Source organism: Rhinolophus sinicus, chromosome 10, assembly GCF_057876585.1.
Source record: "Rhinolophus sinicus isolate RSI-liver-muscle chromosome 10, RSI-T2T, whole genome shotgun sequence".
NCBI classification, from domain to species: Eukaryota; Metazoa; Chordata; class Mammalia; order Chiroptera; family Rhinolophidae; genus Rhinolophus; species Rhinolophus sinicus.
This window is the reverse complement of record NC_142510.1, coordinates 3,720,090-3,733,239: the sequence shown is the minus strand read 5'-3', so window position 1 is coordinate 3,733,239 and position 13,150 is coordinate 3,720,090. Positions and strand designations below refer to the sequence as shown.

At 48.3% G+C, this 13,150-nt stretch overlaps 1 protein-coding gene across 11 annotated transcripts in view; it reads right to left on the bottom strand.

Annotated features, from left to right (window-relative positions):
- The window catches only part of SYT17 (synaptotagmin 17), a 66,856-nt gene that overhangs the window by 32,871 nt on the left and 20,835 nt on the right, over window positions 1–13,150 (bottom strand). For all 11 annotated transcript variants that reach the window (XM_019753063.3, XM_019753057.3, XM_019753062.3 and 8 more), the window contains 2 exons: window positions 7,082–7,202; window positions 5,206–5,361 (listed from right to left, as the gene is read on the bottom strand). In XM_019753063.3, coding sequence (XP_019608622.1) covers window positions 5,206–5,361; window positions 7,082–7,202 — 277 coding nt within the window. The remainder of the gene's footprint in view (window positions 1–5,205; window positions 5,362–7,081; window positions 7,203–13,150) is intronic.

Genomic DNA, 13,150 nt, shown 5'->3' with positions numbered 1-13,150 from the left:
GGGGTGTCATCCACCCCCACGCCACTGCTCCCCACTGCCTCGCTCCTTCTGGGAATCACATGACATGAATATTAGACTTTCTGACATTACTCCATAGTTCTCTCTTTCCCCCTCTGGTCCTTTCCCCCAATCTTTTTACTGTTGTTCAGGCTGCATTATTTCTTGTGACCTATCTTCAAGTTCATAGATTCTTTCTTCTGTCTTCTCCAGTCTGTCATTGAGCCCATTCGGTGAGTATTTCTTTTTCCTATTGTGCTTCTCCATTCTAAAACTGTCATTTGGTTCTGTTTCATGTCTTCTATTTCTCTGCTGATCTGCTGATCTCGTGTATCCTACTATCCTTTTCAAGAGAGTTCACCCTTACTTCTCAGAGAATGGTTATAATAACTGCTATAAAGTCTTTGTCTGGTAATTCCAATACATGGGTCATCTTGTGGTTGGTGTCTACTGATTATATTTCCTCCAAGAGTTTGCCAGATTTTACGGGTCTTCATACATAGTAATTGTGGATTGCATTCTGGACATTTTGAATATCACGTTACGAGACTCTAGGTCGTGTTTAAGTCCTATTAACACGCTGGTTTTCTACCTGTAGCAGGCAATAGACCAGGTTAGGTTCAGACCTGCTTTCTGTGTGCTGTTGTCCCAGTGTCACTTCAGTTTTCAAAGACTTTGCAGTGCTATTTGTATTGGCCCCTCAGGTGTGTCCCCGAGGGGCCAGCTCCGGACCTGGGTGGTGGTCTCGCCTGCACTTCAGTTCTCAAAGGTGTTGATGTACTGGAGGGTCAGAGCCACTCATGCGCAGCTGGGAACGAGCCCAGGAGTTTGTATATAAGTTTAGGGGATCCCCTCTTGAGCTGCCTCCTTCCTGCAATCATCCCCACACTCTGGCTCCTAGGGGCCCACTGTCATGGTCCTTTGGCTAGAAAACAGAGGCGTTAATGTCCCCTCTGCCTCTCATTTCATGTGACTGGGTCTGAGTCTGGCTCCAACGGCCAACTGCCAACTTCTTTTGCATGTTGCCAAGCCCAGGGCACTGCTGGGAGCACAAACCAGTTGGCACAGTTTTAGTATCAGTGACCTGTTCCCGGACACTGTACCAGCTGGCAGCTTTGGGGTGATGGTGATTAGGTGAGGACGATGCTAGGGAGATAACTACAGGCAGCTGGGCTGAGCTAATCATCTCAAAAGTGTCAGTGTTTCAACTCTCAGACACATTACGATTATTAAACATTACAATTATTAAAACAGCAGATATGACTTTTCAAGTGGCTACTCCTGGCACGGATGGGTCCACCTGCTGATTTGCCTTTAATTCCCATAAAAGGAATGATTTGCTACCTTTTACACAACAGAAAGTTGGGACTCAGAGAGGTGGAGTCATTTGCTTGAAGTCACACAGCTCGTTGACAGTGGGGCCAAGATTCAAAGCTGTCTGTGTAATTCCAGGGTCCCCTCTTTTAGGGCAGAATCCGTCAATAATATCATCATCATCACCACCACCATCATCATCAATCGGGTAATTTATTGAGCACTAACTATGTATAAGGCCTTTTCTAAAGCTTTGTATGTGAACTGTTGAGATTGGAAGAATATAACAGAGGAGGAAACTGTGGATCAGAAAAGGGACATCACTTGCCCGAGGTCACACACACTTGCTAAGTGGTAAAGGTGACATTCGAACCAAACTGTATCTCACTCCAATCCATACTCTGAATAGCCACGCGACCACCTCTCTAGGAGGCAAAGGGGGCCTGGTGCCCAGTAAGCTGGGCTGGGAGGGGAGAAGCCAGAGGCTGCTGGGAGGCTGCAGAGAGCAAGCATGGCCTGGGCGGGCTGAGGCCCGATGCTGGGCAACATCTGCACCCCAGAAAACCCACAGCACCTCTCGACCTCAGGGAATTTCTGGCTCTCGCAGAACGGCCCTACCCCTCTCAGACTGGCTTCCTGCGCTGGCAACCCGCAGCTTCTGCTCTGTCCCACCTCCTAAACTCCGACACATTTTTAGCACGTCCTCTGGGGCCCATTCGACCCTGGGGTCTCCCAGGGCAAGAGGGCGGCAGCACTGTGCTCCAGACTGCCCATCTCATTCCCCACCCAGCTCATCTCACCAGCAGATTCAATTAACCAATGTGATGCTACAGCTGCAGAAAGCCAAACGATTATGGACAACAGACCAGGTGCCTTGGAACTCACTCTCATGGAGGGGCCTGGGAGGCCTCCAAGCAGACAGCAGAACAGTACGGCAAGAGCCTGCCAACCCAGCGGTACAAGAGAACCACGTGGGAGCTCTGAAAAGTGCAGTCCCTCCCCCAGTACAGATACCCTGGCTGATTCACTTGCTCTGAGGCCTGGGCACCAGGATTTGTGAAAGTCCCCACGTAATACGAATGTACAGACGAGGTTAGGACCCCTGATGACTGCTGGAGTCTGATCTTTCTAACAAGTGGAGTGACTGTCACTCGCCCTGCTGTACTTCCTGGGGTTTCTATGGATTCGGTCCCCCAAGCGTGGTCTGCAGACCCACAGCAGCTGTCAGAAATGCAGACTCCCAGGCCCCACCTCAGACCGAATGAGTCAGAATCTCTATTCTCACAAATCCCTGGGAGATGCCTATGCGTGTTCAAGTTACAGGCGCCATGTACGCTGGTCCAGCTACAGACAGAGCTGGTGGGTAAGGGGCCTCGGTCATGGCTTTCCCTTCTCGCTGTGCCCCAGTGCCCGGCACTGCTTATCACCGACGGGCCTCTTCTAAGCCTGTGCCCAGCTTAACTCCTACAGCAGCTGCCTTGAGAAACTCTAACGGGGCCGGCGGGCAGCAGGGCGCGGGTCCTCCACGCAGATCCCCAGCAGCCTGTCGGACCTCAGCTTCCTCTATTTCTCATCCAGACCTCAGTTTCCCTCCTGGAGCCCTGTCTGATCGCCCCTCACCCCCTACAACCTTCAGCTCTCTGCTCCCACGGCACCTTACTCCCCGACTAGTGGGCATGCTACTCTACGGCCTCTCTCCGTCAGAACCGAGGCCAGTTCCCGAGGAAATCATGACTGGCATGGCATTTGATCAATGTCTGCCCCCTGCTAGGATCAGGCTCGATGACCACACGTGCCATGAACGTCTGCTTCCCTATTGAATATGCAGCATCTAATGGGCAGTCCTGGGCAGACAGTCGGTGCTCAAAACAATAATGCGTGGCGACTGACACCTGGTCAGCTCCTCACCCGGGGAGCTGCACCCCTCCCCCCGCCACAGGCAGCATGCTCTCACGCCTGCTTCTTTCAGGCACTGGGCACCTTTCCAAAGCCAAGTGCCTCTTGACCAAGTTCACCAGATGAGTAAGTTGTGCTTTTCAGGAAGCCAGGAGGCCAGGCTAGACTTAGGGGGAGCCGAAGGAGGAGCATGCGTAACATCTAGCTCCTGCTACCATGCAATTTCACCAAAACTTCACCTCCAGGTGGACAGAGGGGTTGTCCTCTCACGTTGGCGGGGGTGGGGGGATAGGAAGACAATAATACCCCACCCAGGTCAGGCTGAAAAGTAAGCTTTTCCTTCCCTTTTTGGGTTTACCACAGACACTCAGACTCTAAGTTGACAAAGTGGGTAGAATATATTATTTACGTATCTATTCCCCTCCTTCTTTCAGAAAAGCCTTAGGGTGGCATCTGGTTGCATCAATTTGACGTCCTTCCAGTAACAATAAGAAGAGCTAATACCTATGAGCACTTTCTGAGCCTTTACATACATGAAGCCATTTTGGACTTGACAACAACCCACTGAGGTAAGGACCACTATCCCCATTATACAGATGAGGAAGCTGAGGCACAGAGAGGCCAAGGAAAGTGCCAAGGTCACACAGTGAACCCCAGGCATCTGACTCAAGGGTCTGGGCCCTAACCTCTGTACTTACCGCCTCAGAGGGGCAATGAAAGAACGGTGACTTGTCCCAGGGAGAGAACAATCTCCAGGGTCCAGCCTCAGCAACCAGGGACTACTCTGAGCTGCTCAGAGGAATGAATTCTGGGTTCTGGGGGGCTCACACTGCATTTCTTTTCTTTTTCTTTCTTTTTTTCAAATTGTGGTGAAATGCACGTAATGTAAAACTTATCATTTTAACCAGTTGTAGGTATGCAATTCAGTGGCACGAAGACAGTCCGCCTTGGTGTGCAACCATCAGTGCCATCCACCCCAGAATCTTTGTCTTCCCAAACTGCCCTCGTGCCCGTCGCACACTAACTCCCCGCTCCCCCTCCCCATTCATTCCCGCATTACCTATATTCCACCTTCTGTCTCTGGGAACTTATCCGCCCTAGGTTACCCCGCACAAATGGGATCATACACTATTTCTCCTTTCACATCTGCTTTACTTCGCTCAGTGTAACGTCCTCAAGGTTCCTCCATGTTGGAGGAAACTGCCTTCCTTTTTCAGGCTAAACAATATTGCATTGTGTGTATAGACCACATTTTGTTTATCCATTTATCCATCCATCGGTAAGACAACTGGGTTGCTTCCACCTTTTACAATTGTGAGTAACGCTGCTGTGAACATAAGTGTGCAAATATCCGAGTCCTGCTTTCAGTTCTTTTGGGTACACACCCAGAAGTAGAATGGCAGGATGATATGGTAATTCTATTTTTAATTTTTGAAGAGCCATCGTCAAGCTGCATTTCTTTCCTTTTTTTCCACTACTTCCAATCACAGCCCAGCAACCTGAGTGGCCAACCCCAGTCTACTTTCCCAGACGGTCTGCGGACTGCCTGCCTGTTGCTGTCTCAGGAGTTGAAAAGCAATTTCCCTCCCTCTTTTCTTTGAAACTTCAGCTGCAGAAATCACCTGATTGAAAATTACAGAAGAATCCCACACAAGAAAGGAACTGCTCAGAAAGCCCAGCCCAGCTAATTACAGGCTTTTACCAGGATTCTCAGCAAATGCTTAAATTACAAGTTCAACCTTACTTTTATTATGGAATGTTTGGAAACAAGCGAATGAGCTGGGTTTCAGGTCCTTAGTCTGGAGGTGACAGCTCTTTTCCCTAGTTGATAGATAAAGCAACTTAGAACCTTATGGATTTGAATTCAGGAGAACTATAGCTTTGCCTAGATACCTCCCAGCTCAATTACTCTCTCTAGGTGCCTTCTACCTCTAAAACAGTTACGCTGAACACGCTTCACCTCACCTGGGGGTCATCAGGGTCTGGAGCACCCCCTACCTGTAAACACTAAGCTGGCGTTTTCCAATTCTTCTTGGGGAACTTTGAAGCTGAAGGATTCATTGTAGAAAGGATCGATTGTGCCTCTTAAGAAGGATGTCTTCTTTGTTTTCACAAGCTTGAGTCCATGTACCAGCTGGATTTTCACAAAGGGGTCTGAGAATTGGATACAACATCAGAGATTATTGGAGATTATGAAACCCAATCCATCCGTCCATTCATCCATTCAATTTCCCATCCATCCATCTTCCTTCCTTCCTTCCTTCCTTCCTTCCTTCCTTCCTTCCTTCCTTCCCCCCTTCCCTGCCTTCCTTCTTCCTTCCTTCCTTCCTTCCTTCCTTCCTTCCTTCCTTCCTTCCTTCCTTCCCCCTCTTCCCTGCCTTCCTTCCATCCATTCATCTTCCCACTTAGCTGACAGCCCAACCACCTACCCATCCTTTCATCTCTCTATTTTTCTATCCATCCATCCTTTCCATCCATCAGTCCAGGCATTCATCCCCCCTTTCATTCACCCTCTTTCCCATCTATCCATCTATTATTAATTCCTCCTTTCCCCATCTATAATAGCTGCTTATCTGCTCATCCCTTCCTCTCTTCTTCCAGCCATCCAATATTCATCGAGCTCCTCCCATGTGTCAGGCATTCTGTTCATTTTACAGATGAAAAAAGTGACGACTCAGGATGAGAAATGATTTGCCTGAGATCTGGCTAGTGGAGGCAGAGCCAGACCCAGAGCCTGTGTTGGCTTCCTGTTCTGGAAACGCACTGTCGTAGGGAGCCCATCGCCCACACATAGAAGAGAGATGGCAGACTTCTAACGATCATTCTTAAATCCCTTTACAGTTTACAGTGAGAATCACGTACATCATCTAACTGAATATTGTTTAAACAACCCAATGAGATGAATACTGTTATTCTGTCAGTTTTTCAGATGGAGAAATTGAGGCTTCTGGAGGTTATGTAACGCCCCCAAGGCCACATTATTTGCAAGCACTAGAAATGGGATTTGGTTCCAGGCAGTGTGACTCTGAAACCCTTAATTATTTTGTCATACAGACTCTCCCACTGTGGTGAGTCTGAAACTCTCCAGCGTTAATACCATTCCCTCCACAGGACCCTTCAAAACTTGCTTTTGTAATGCGGTTTTCGAGAAGGCACACTGTCTTCTAAATTCAGCTGTCACCTGATAGCAACAGTAATTTATTTTAGTTATTGCACTTAGAGAAGACAGTATTTCCACCACTGAGCTGAAGAGATCCCAGCAACCATGGCTGCTTTCATGACAATATCCTTTGCTGTCTCGGGAGGAGTTACATACAGATGGAATGTAATCTCTTCCGTTTCGTTAAGTCATGTTTGAATTGGTTTGCCATAAAGTAGACACTTTAAATACAACAGTCTTTTCAGAGCTGGGATTTATAAAGATTTATGGTACACTTGAAATGAGCTGGGAAAAAACCTTAGGGTGTGTCCACTACTCCCAGATTAGGATGCACGTTCAATGCACACTACCGCCACCTGGAGGATGGTGTCTCTATTGCAGGCATAGAATCTGGAAAGCCAAGTGACTTCCTAGGGGGCTGCAAGTGTACAAAGAGGATCTAGTTTTGAGTCATTGTCATAACCGGTCTCAGTCAAATCCCCAATTCAAATGGGGTTATGAGATGGCATCATTTACCTGCCTCATTCTAAGAAACGTCTGATCATTTATGTTTCTTCTTGAACTAACATCCTAGTTCTGGATGCTATCTACCCTCACAGGGTCTTATCTTGTTAACAGTATCCAGGATGCTGAGAACGAACATTGGGTCCTTTGTGTCCAACAAACATAGATGGCCCATTAAAGAAATGGGGGAAGGAGGGGATCACACTGTACCTGAACCTTGGCTCACATCTGTCTGAAGAAGTTGCTTTGCTCGAATGACATCCACATTTAGTCTCCCAGCACTTGGGAGGTAATTCAGTGACAGAAGCAGCTCCCCCAGCTCCACTTCATTCTGCAGAGAAAGGAAATAGGAAGTTGCCTTTTTCCTTTTATTTTGCACCTACCACGCAGGAAATTGATCCCAGCAGCTCACAATTGGGCTTCTGTGGGCGGATCAGTCGACAGTGGGTGCCTCTTTGACTTCTTTTAGCCTCTGCCCACCCCCTCCCAGTTTTTTTATGTCAGAAAGCTCTTTCTGTTCTTAGAAGGCTTAACAGCAGCAACAATGTAGTAACAAAAGCATCAACGAGAAATCAATGCAACCTGTGAAGTATTCTGCTAAGCACCTTCCATGTAATAACTGGCTCGGTCTTCATAATAAGTCTCTGAAATATGAGTTTGATTCTCATTTAACAGATGAGGAAACTGAGGCTCAGAGGCGTTAAATACTTATCCGAGGCCACACAGGGTCACAAGGTCGGATCTTAACCCAGCCCTGGAGAAAATGGAGAGTCCTCACTACACTCGGGGCTCCTAGCCCAGATTGTGTGGCACACACGTCCATGTGGATATCAAACACTGAAGCGCTGAACAACCTGAGGGCAAACTATTCCGGGAGGCTTCCTGAAGCCAGGGTCTTCTTAGTCTCTGCTCCCTAGAAGTGTCTGATGCTACATTTAAAAGCTGACCAGCAGCCAGCTGTTAAGGAACAGAAAGCAGGGCCATCCAGTCCAGGGGCTCCCCAACCTGACCCTTTTCCTGAAGGATCATGGGATTTACGGTGATCTTTGTGGACACCCCATAAGTACTGGCACAGTCAACTGACATCAACCTGGGGCAGTTTTACCCTCCCGCCACCTCCAGGGACATGTGGCCGTGTCTGGAGACATTTTTGGTTGTCACAACTGGGGAGGGGGTGCTACTGGCATCTAGTGGGTGGAGGCAGGGATGCGGCTGAACATCCTACAAAGTACACGACCCCCTCCCGCCCTCCCCCACAGAATAGTCGGGCCCAAAATATCAATAGCGTGGAGGTGGAGAAATCTTAACTAAACCTATGAACCTCGGGCTGATTCAGATTTTTTTCTTATACAGGATTCTAGCCTGAACAAATGTTAAGAGCAACCAGACTGACTTTTTCCCCAGACCGGAAGAGGCCAAAAGCACGAGCTGCAAGCCAAGGCTCACGCTGCAATTCCTATCCTTCCACTTCTTCCTTAGGGCTTTCTTCTTTATGCAAACAGAACCCTAAGCACCGGACAGAAATCTCCTCCCGGGCAGGGGGCTCAGCTGTCCCACGGAGAATGGACTGCCTATTCTGGGAGGATCCCCAACTCTCTGAAGTCTCCCTTCTCCTACCCACGTGTAGTCAGAGAAGGTTGGCGTGTCAGAGCTGGAGTCATTTGGTCCAATACTCGAGATTTACGAAAGAAAACGGAACCAGGCCGTTCTCTCACTTCCCTGCACAGCACCCTCCATCACTCTCAGAATGAAATCCCAAATCCTTAGCGTCACCTGCAATAGGTCCAGTCAACCTTGGTACCATTTCCATTTGGGGCGGGGTCACAGTGCCGTGGGGGGCCGTCCTGTGCACTGGAGGATGTTTAGCAGCAGCCCGGTCTCTACCCAGTGATACCAGGAGTATACCACCCCCATGATGACAATTCAGAAGTCTCTAGACAGCACCAATGTCTCCTGAAGGAAAGACCGCCCAGTTGAGAGCCAGGGGTCCACCAGGATCTAAATATTAATGTCAATAACTTGGCCCCTGCGACATCTCAGACCTCATCCATCAGCCGCAGCTGCGTTCTTTCTAGGCCTTGAAAACAAAAGACCATTCCGGCCCCAGGATTTGTACCTGTCGCTCCCTCAGCTTGGGAATCTCAACTCAAATGTCACCTCCTCATCGGAGCTTTCCCCAACCGCCCTTTGGGAAACACTTTGCTGCTTCCATCACTTTTCATCACATCACCTTGTTTGCTTTCTTTCGTGGTACTTTGTCTTTATTGGCTATTTTCTCGTTTTCTGCAAAGGCCAGGACCGTCTCCACCACCATCCTCACGGCACCTGGAACAACTGCAATCCAGATGACCATGGGAGCCAACTGCCGCCCCCCACCTCACCACTGCCACATCCTGGTCGAAGAGAGGTCATCAGCATGATGTGTCACCGACCCTATCCACCCTCAAGAGAATGGAAGCTGCGGAGGGGGAAGAACCTGACTGCCCTTCTACTTTTTCCCTTTCCAAGGCAATGTCACAAATAAACAGGCATTGTTTCCTTTTTCAAGAGCCTGGGGAGCTTAATTTGGTTGCCCCGCACGGGTAGCTTGGGAGAACCGAAATAGACTGTGAATTACTCAAATGAATCCAGAACCCTGCACGCTCCCAGCAGCCGTCTTATGCAAATGCTCTGCTCTCTTCCCAGACAAAAATGCTCTCTCCCTGAGCCTTTGAACACAGCTAAGTTCTGATCGATAAAAAGGAAATCAAAGACAACCATGTGGGACAAAAGGCGCTTTCTGGGGAAGACGACAGCCCAGCTGTCCTCCCGCCATACTTCCTCTGAAGTGCTTCTACAGAACATGGCTGCTCCCTCGCCTAGCAGAGGGTTTCAGGCGTGTGCACACAACTTTCATCCAAGCCGGAGCATGGCTGCTCTGAGCTCTCCTGCCTTTGTTCTCACAGGTGGAGAGAAACATTTTGTCTCGCCACTTACTGCACAAACAACATTAAAGTAGGAATGCATTGGTTAAAAAGCAAAAAAAAAAAAAACAGAAAAAAAAAAAGCAAAAAGCAAAATCCTGCCCCTATTCCAGCGCTTCACACATTTCATCCGATGCGTTCCTTTCTCCAGCCCTCCCGCCTTCGGGTCCCTTTCCAGATCTTGTGCATACACCAGAACCGTGTTTGCATAGCTGTGCTGACAACACAGGCAAATTCTCAAATCCTCCCTGTCCTCTAAACTTAAATAGACTAAATAGACACACCTTTTCCGTGTTACTATCTAGACATGGAAAGCACCATTTTTAACATCTGCATAGAAGATTCCGTTGAGCTGAAATACCGTAATTTACTTTAACCTTTTTCCTATTGCGAGGTACTCGGGATTATTTCTAACCACTTAAAATTGGGCATTTAGGGCAATTTTCTTCTTTTAGATTCCATCCTTCCAGGAAAAGCCAGGGTGGGATTACTAGGTCCAAGAATATATCGAGATAGGTAAAAAAATACCCAGACCTTTTTCTGCCTCTCGATGTGAACTGCCAGGTAAAAAAATACCCAGACCTTTTTCTGCCTCTCGATGTGAACTGCCAGAGCGTTGGCCGAAAGGGCTAAACTAACTTCGCAGCCATTAGCAGAGGGAAACAGAGGTCTGCCCCCGTCACCAGTGTGGGACTGCTTGGTTGCCAAAATAGGTTTTGTTTGCATTTCACTGGCCACCTAGTCACGGTTCGACTGAAATAGGAATACTTGCTCTGCCCGGGGCACGGCTACAAGACACATTTTGCACGGGACTGAATGTGTCTGCTACTATCAGGCTTTCCAATCATTCCTGTCCACGGGATATCTTATTGTGGATTTAGCTCATATTTCCCTGACTGCTGGAAAGGGGGAACATCTTTGCACGTTTATCAACTATTCATGCTTTCTCTTCTCTGAAAGCCCTGTTTGTTTCCTAGCGCCATTTTTTTCTATTGGGTATTTGTCTTTCTCTTATTCATTTGTAAGAAGGCTTTTCAATACTATGGATACTGCTCAATTATTCAGCAGTCATGTGTTGTGATGGGTTGAATTGTGTCCCACCAAAATGCGTATGTTTATGTCCCAACACCCAGCATCTCAGAAGGGACTTATCTGAAAACAGGGTCTCTGCAGATGTACTTAGTGAGGAGGTCTTCCTGGAGGAGGTGAGCCTCTGATCCAATATGAGGCCCACCCTTATAAAAGGGGAAACTTTGACACAGCCACGCACACACACACACAATACCATGTGAAGACTGGATTTATGCTGCCACAGGCCAAGGAACTACCAGAAGCAGAGAGAGGTCTGGAACAGAACCTTCCAAGAACCTGCAGAGTGAGCAGGGCCCTACCAACATCTGGATCTCGGATTTCCAGCCTCCAGAACTGCGAGACAGTCAATTTCTGTTGTTTGAGCCACTCACTCAATTTGTGGTCCTTTGTTACAACAGCCCTAACAAACTAATACATGTCCAGAGTAAACATATTCTCCAGTTGGTGGGCAGCCTGGTCATCGTTTTTTTTACCACATTTTCTGATGAGCAGAATGCATAATTTGAATGTGGTAGAACACATGTATTTTTCCCCCTCTGTGGTTCACACTTGATGGCTTTTCTAGAAATTCTTTGCTGAAGTCAGAAAGATATTCTCCTTTTCTTCCTTCTAAAACTTACAAGCTGGCCTTTCAAATGGAATTCCTTGGACTGTCTGGAATTGGCTTTGGTGGATGGTGTGAGACAAGGCTCTTTTTTCATTTTTGAGGCAGTGACCCTCTTTCCTCCCATCTTTCCTGCCCCACGAGGCTGTGAGCTCACTGAGGGTCGTGCTCCCATGTTGTTACTTCCCTCCATCTCCCCAGGTACGTAACACACGCTCGGTGAGTGCTGGCAAAGAGAAATGTTCATTTATATCCTTTGTATGAAAAGCCACACTTTCCAGGACGACGCAAGAGAAGCTCAAGCTTTTGACGTCTGAGAGTTTATGTCTAGGACTCTATGGCCATCCAAGTTAGATCAACTGCTTCAGATCCACTCAAGCTTCTTGAAAGAGAATGATTCTGTCCTAAACTGGGCTCCCAGTGCTGCAGCAGGTTGCCCAGAACATGCAATGTTCCAGCCCAAACCTGTGTTCAGAACAAAGGACCAATAGTGGAGAGATTATGTTAGGGTGAGTGCCCTCACGTAGTAGCAGCAGCAGCCAGGACGTACCGGGGCACTTACGGGGAAGGGTGGGAGACGCTCTGCCCGCTAAGGGAGGGCCCTCGAGCCAGCAGGGAGCCAGCAGGGTCGAGTCCCCAGCCCCTTCCTCTGTCTGCGCATTCCTTTTCTGCGTAGGAAGCCCCCCTGTACTTCTGTGTCTCACCAAACCCTATTCCACCTCAGATTCGACCCAACCACCCAGTTAACAGATACTTAAGAGTATCTACATGTCAGACGGTGGTGATGGTGATGATGATGATGATGATGGTGATGGTGATGATGGTGGTGATGGTGATGATGGTGGTGATGGTGGTGATGGTGATGGTGGTGGTGATGGTGGTGACGGTGGTGACGATGATGATGGTGGTGGTGATGGTGATGATGGTGATGGTGGTGATGGTGATGGTGGTGACGGTGGTGATGGTGGTGATAATGATGATGGTGATGATGATGATGGTAATGATGGTGATGGTGGTGATGGTGGTGATGGTGATGGTGGTGGTGATGACGGTGATGATGATGGTGGTGATGGTGGTGATGGTGGTGATAATGATGATGGTGATGATGATGATGGTAATGATGGTGATGGTGGTGATGGTGGTGATGGTGATGGTGGTGGTGATGACGGTGATGATGATGGTGGTGATGGTGGTGATGGTGATGGTGGTGGTGATGACGGTGATGATGATGATGGTGATGGTGGTGATGACGGTGATGATGATGATGATGGTGATGATGATGATGGTGATGATGATGATGATGATGGTGGTGATGGTGATGACGGTGTTAATGATGGTGATGATGGCGGTGGTGGTGATGATGCTGGTGATGGTGATGGTGATAATAACCAACATTACTGAGAGCATACCAGGTGCCAGGCAGAGTTCTGAGTACTTTATTTTCCCATTTAATCTTCACTACCCCCTCCAGGAGAGGGTCTACTGGTATCCTCATTGTACGCATGAGTAAACTGAGATCCTGGAAGGCTAAGGAACGTGCTGGACATCACACAGCAGGCAAGCGCAGAGCCAAGGGGTGATACAATAAGAAATATTTGGTCTTTGTCCTTGGTTCCTGGC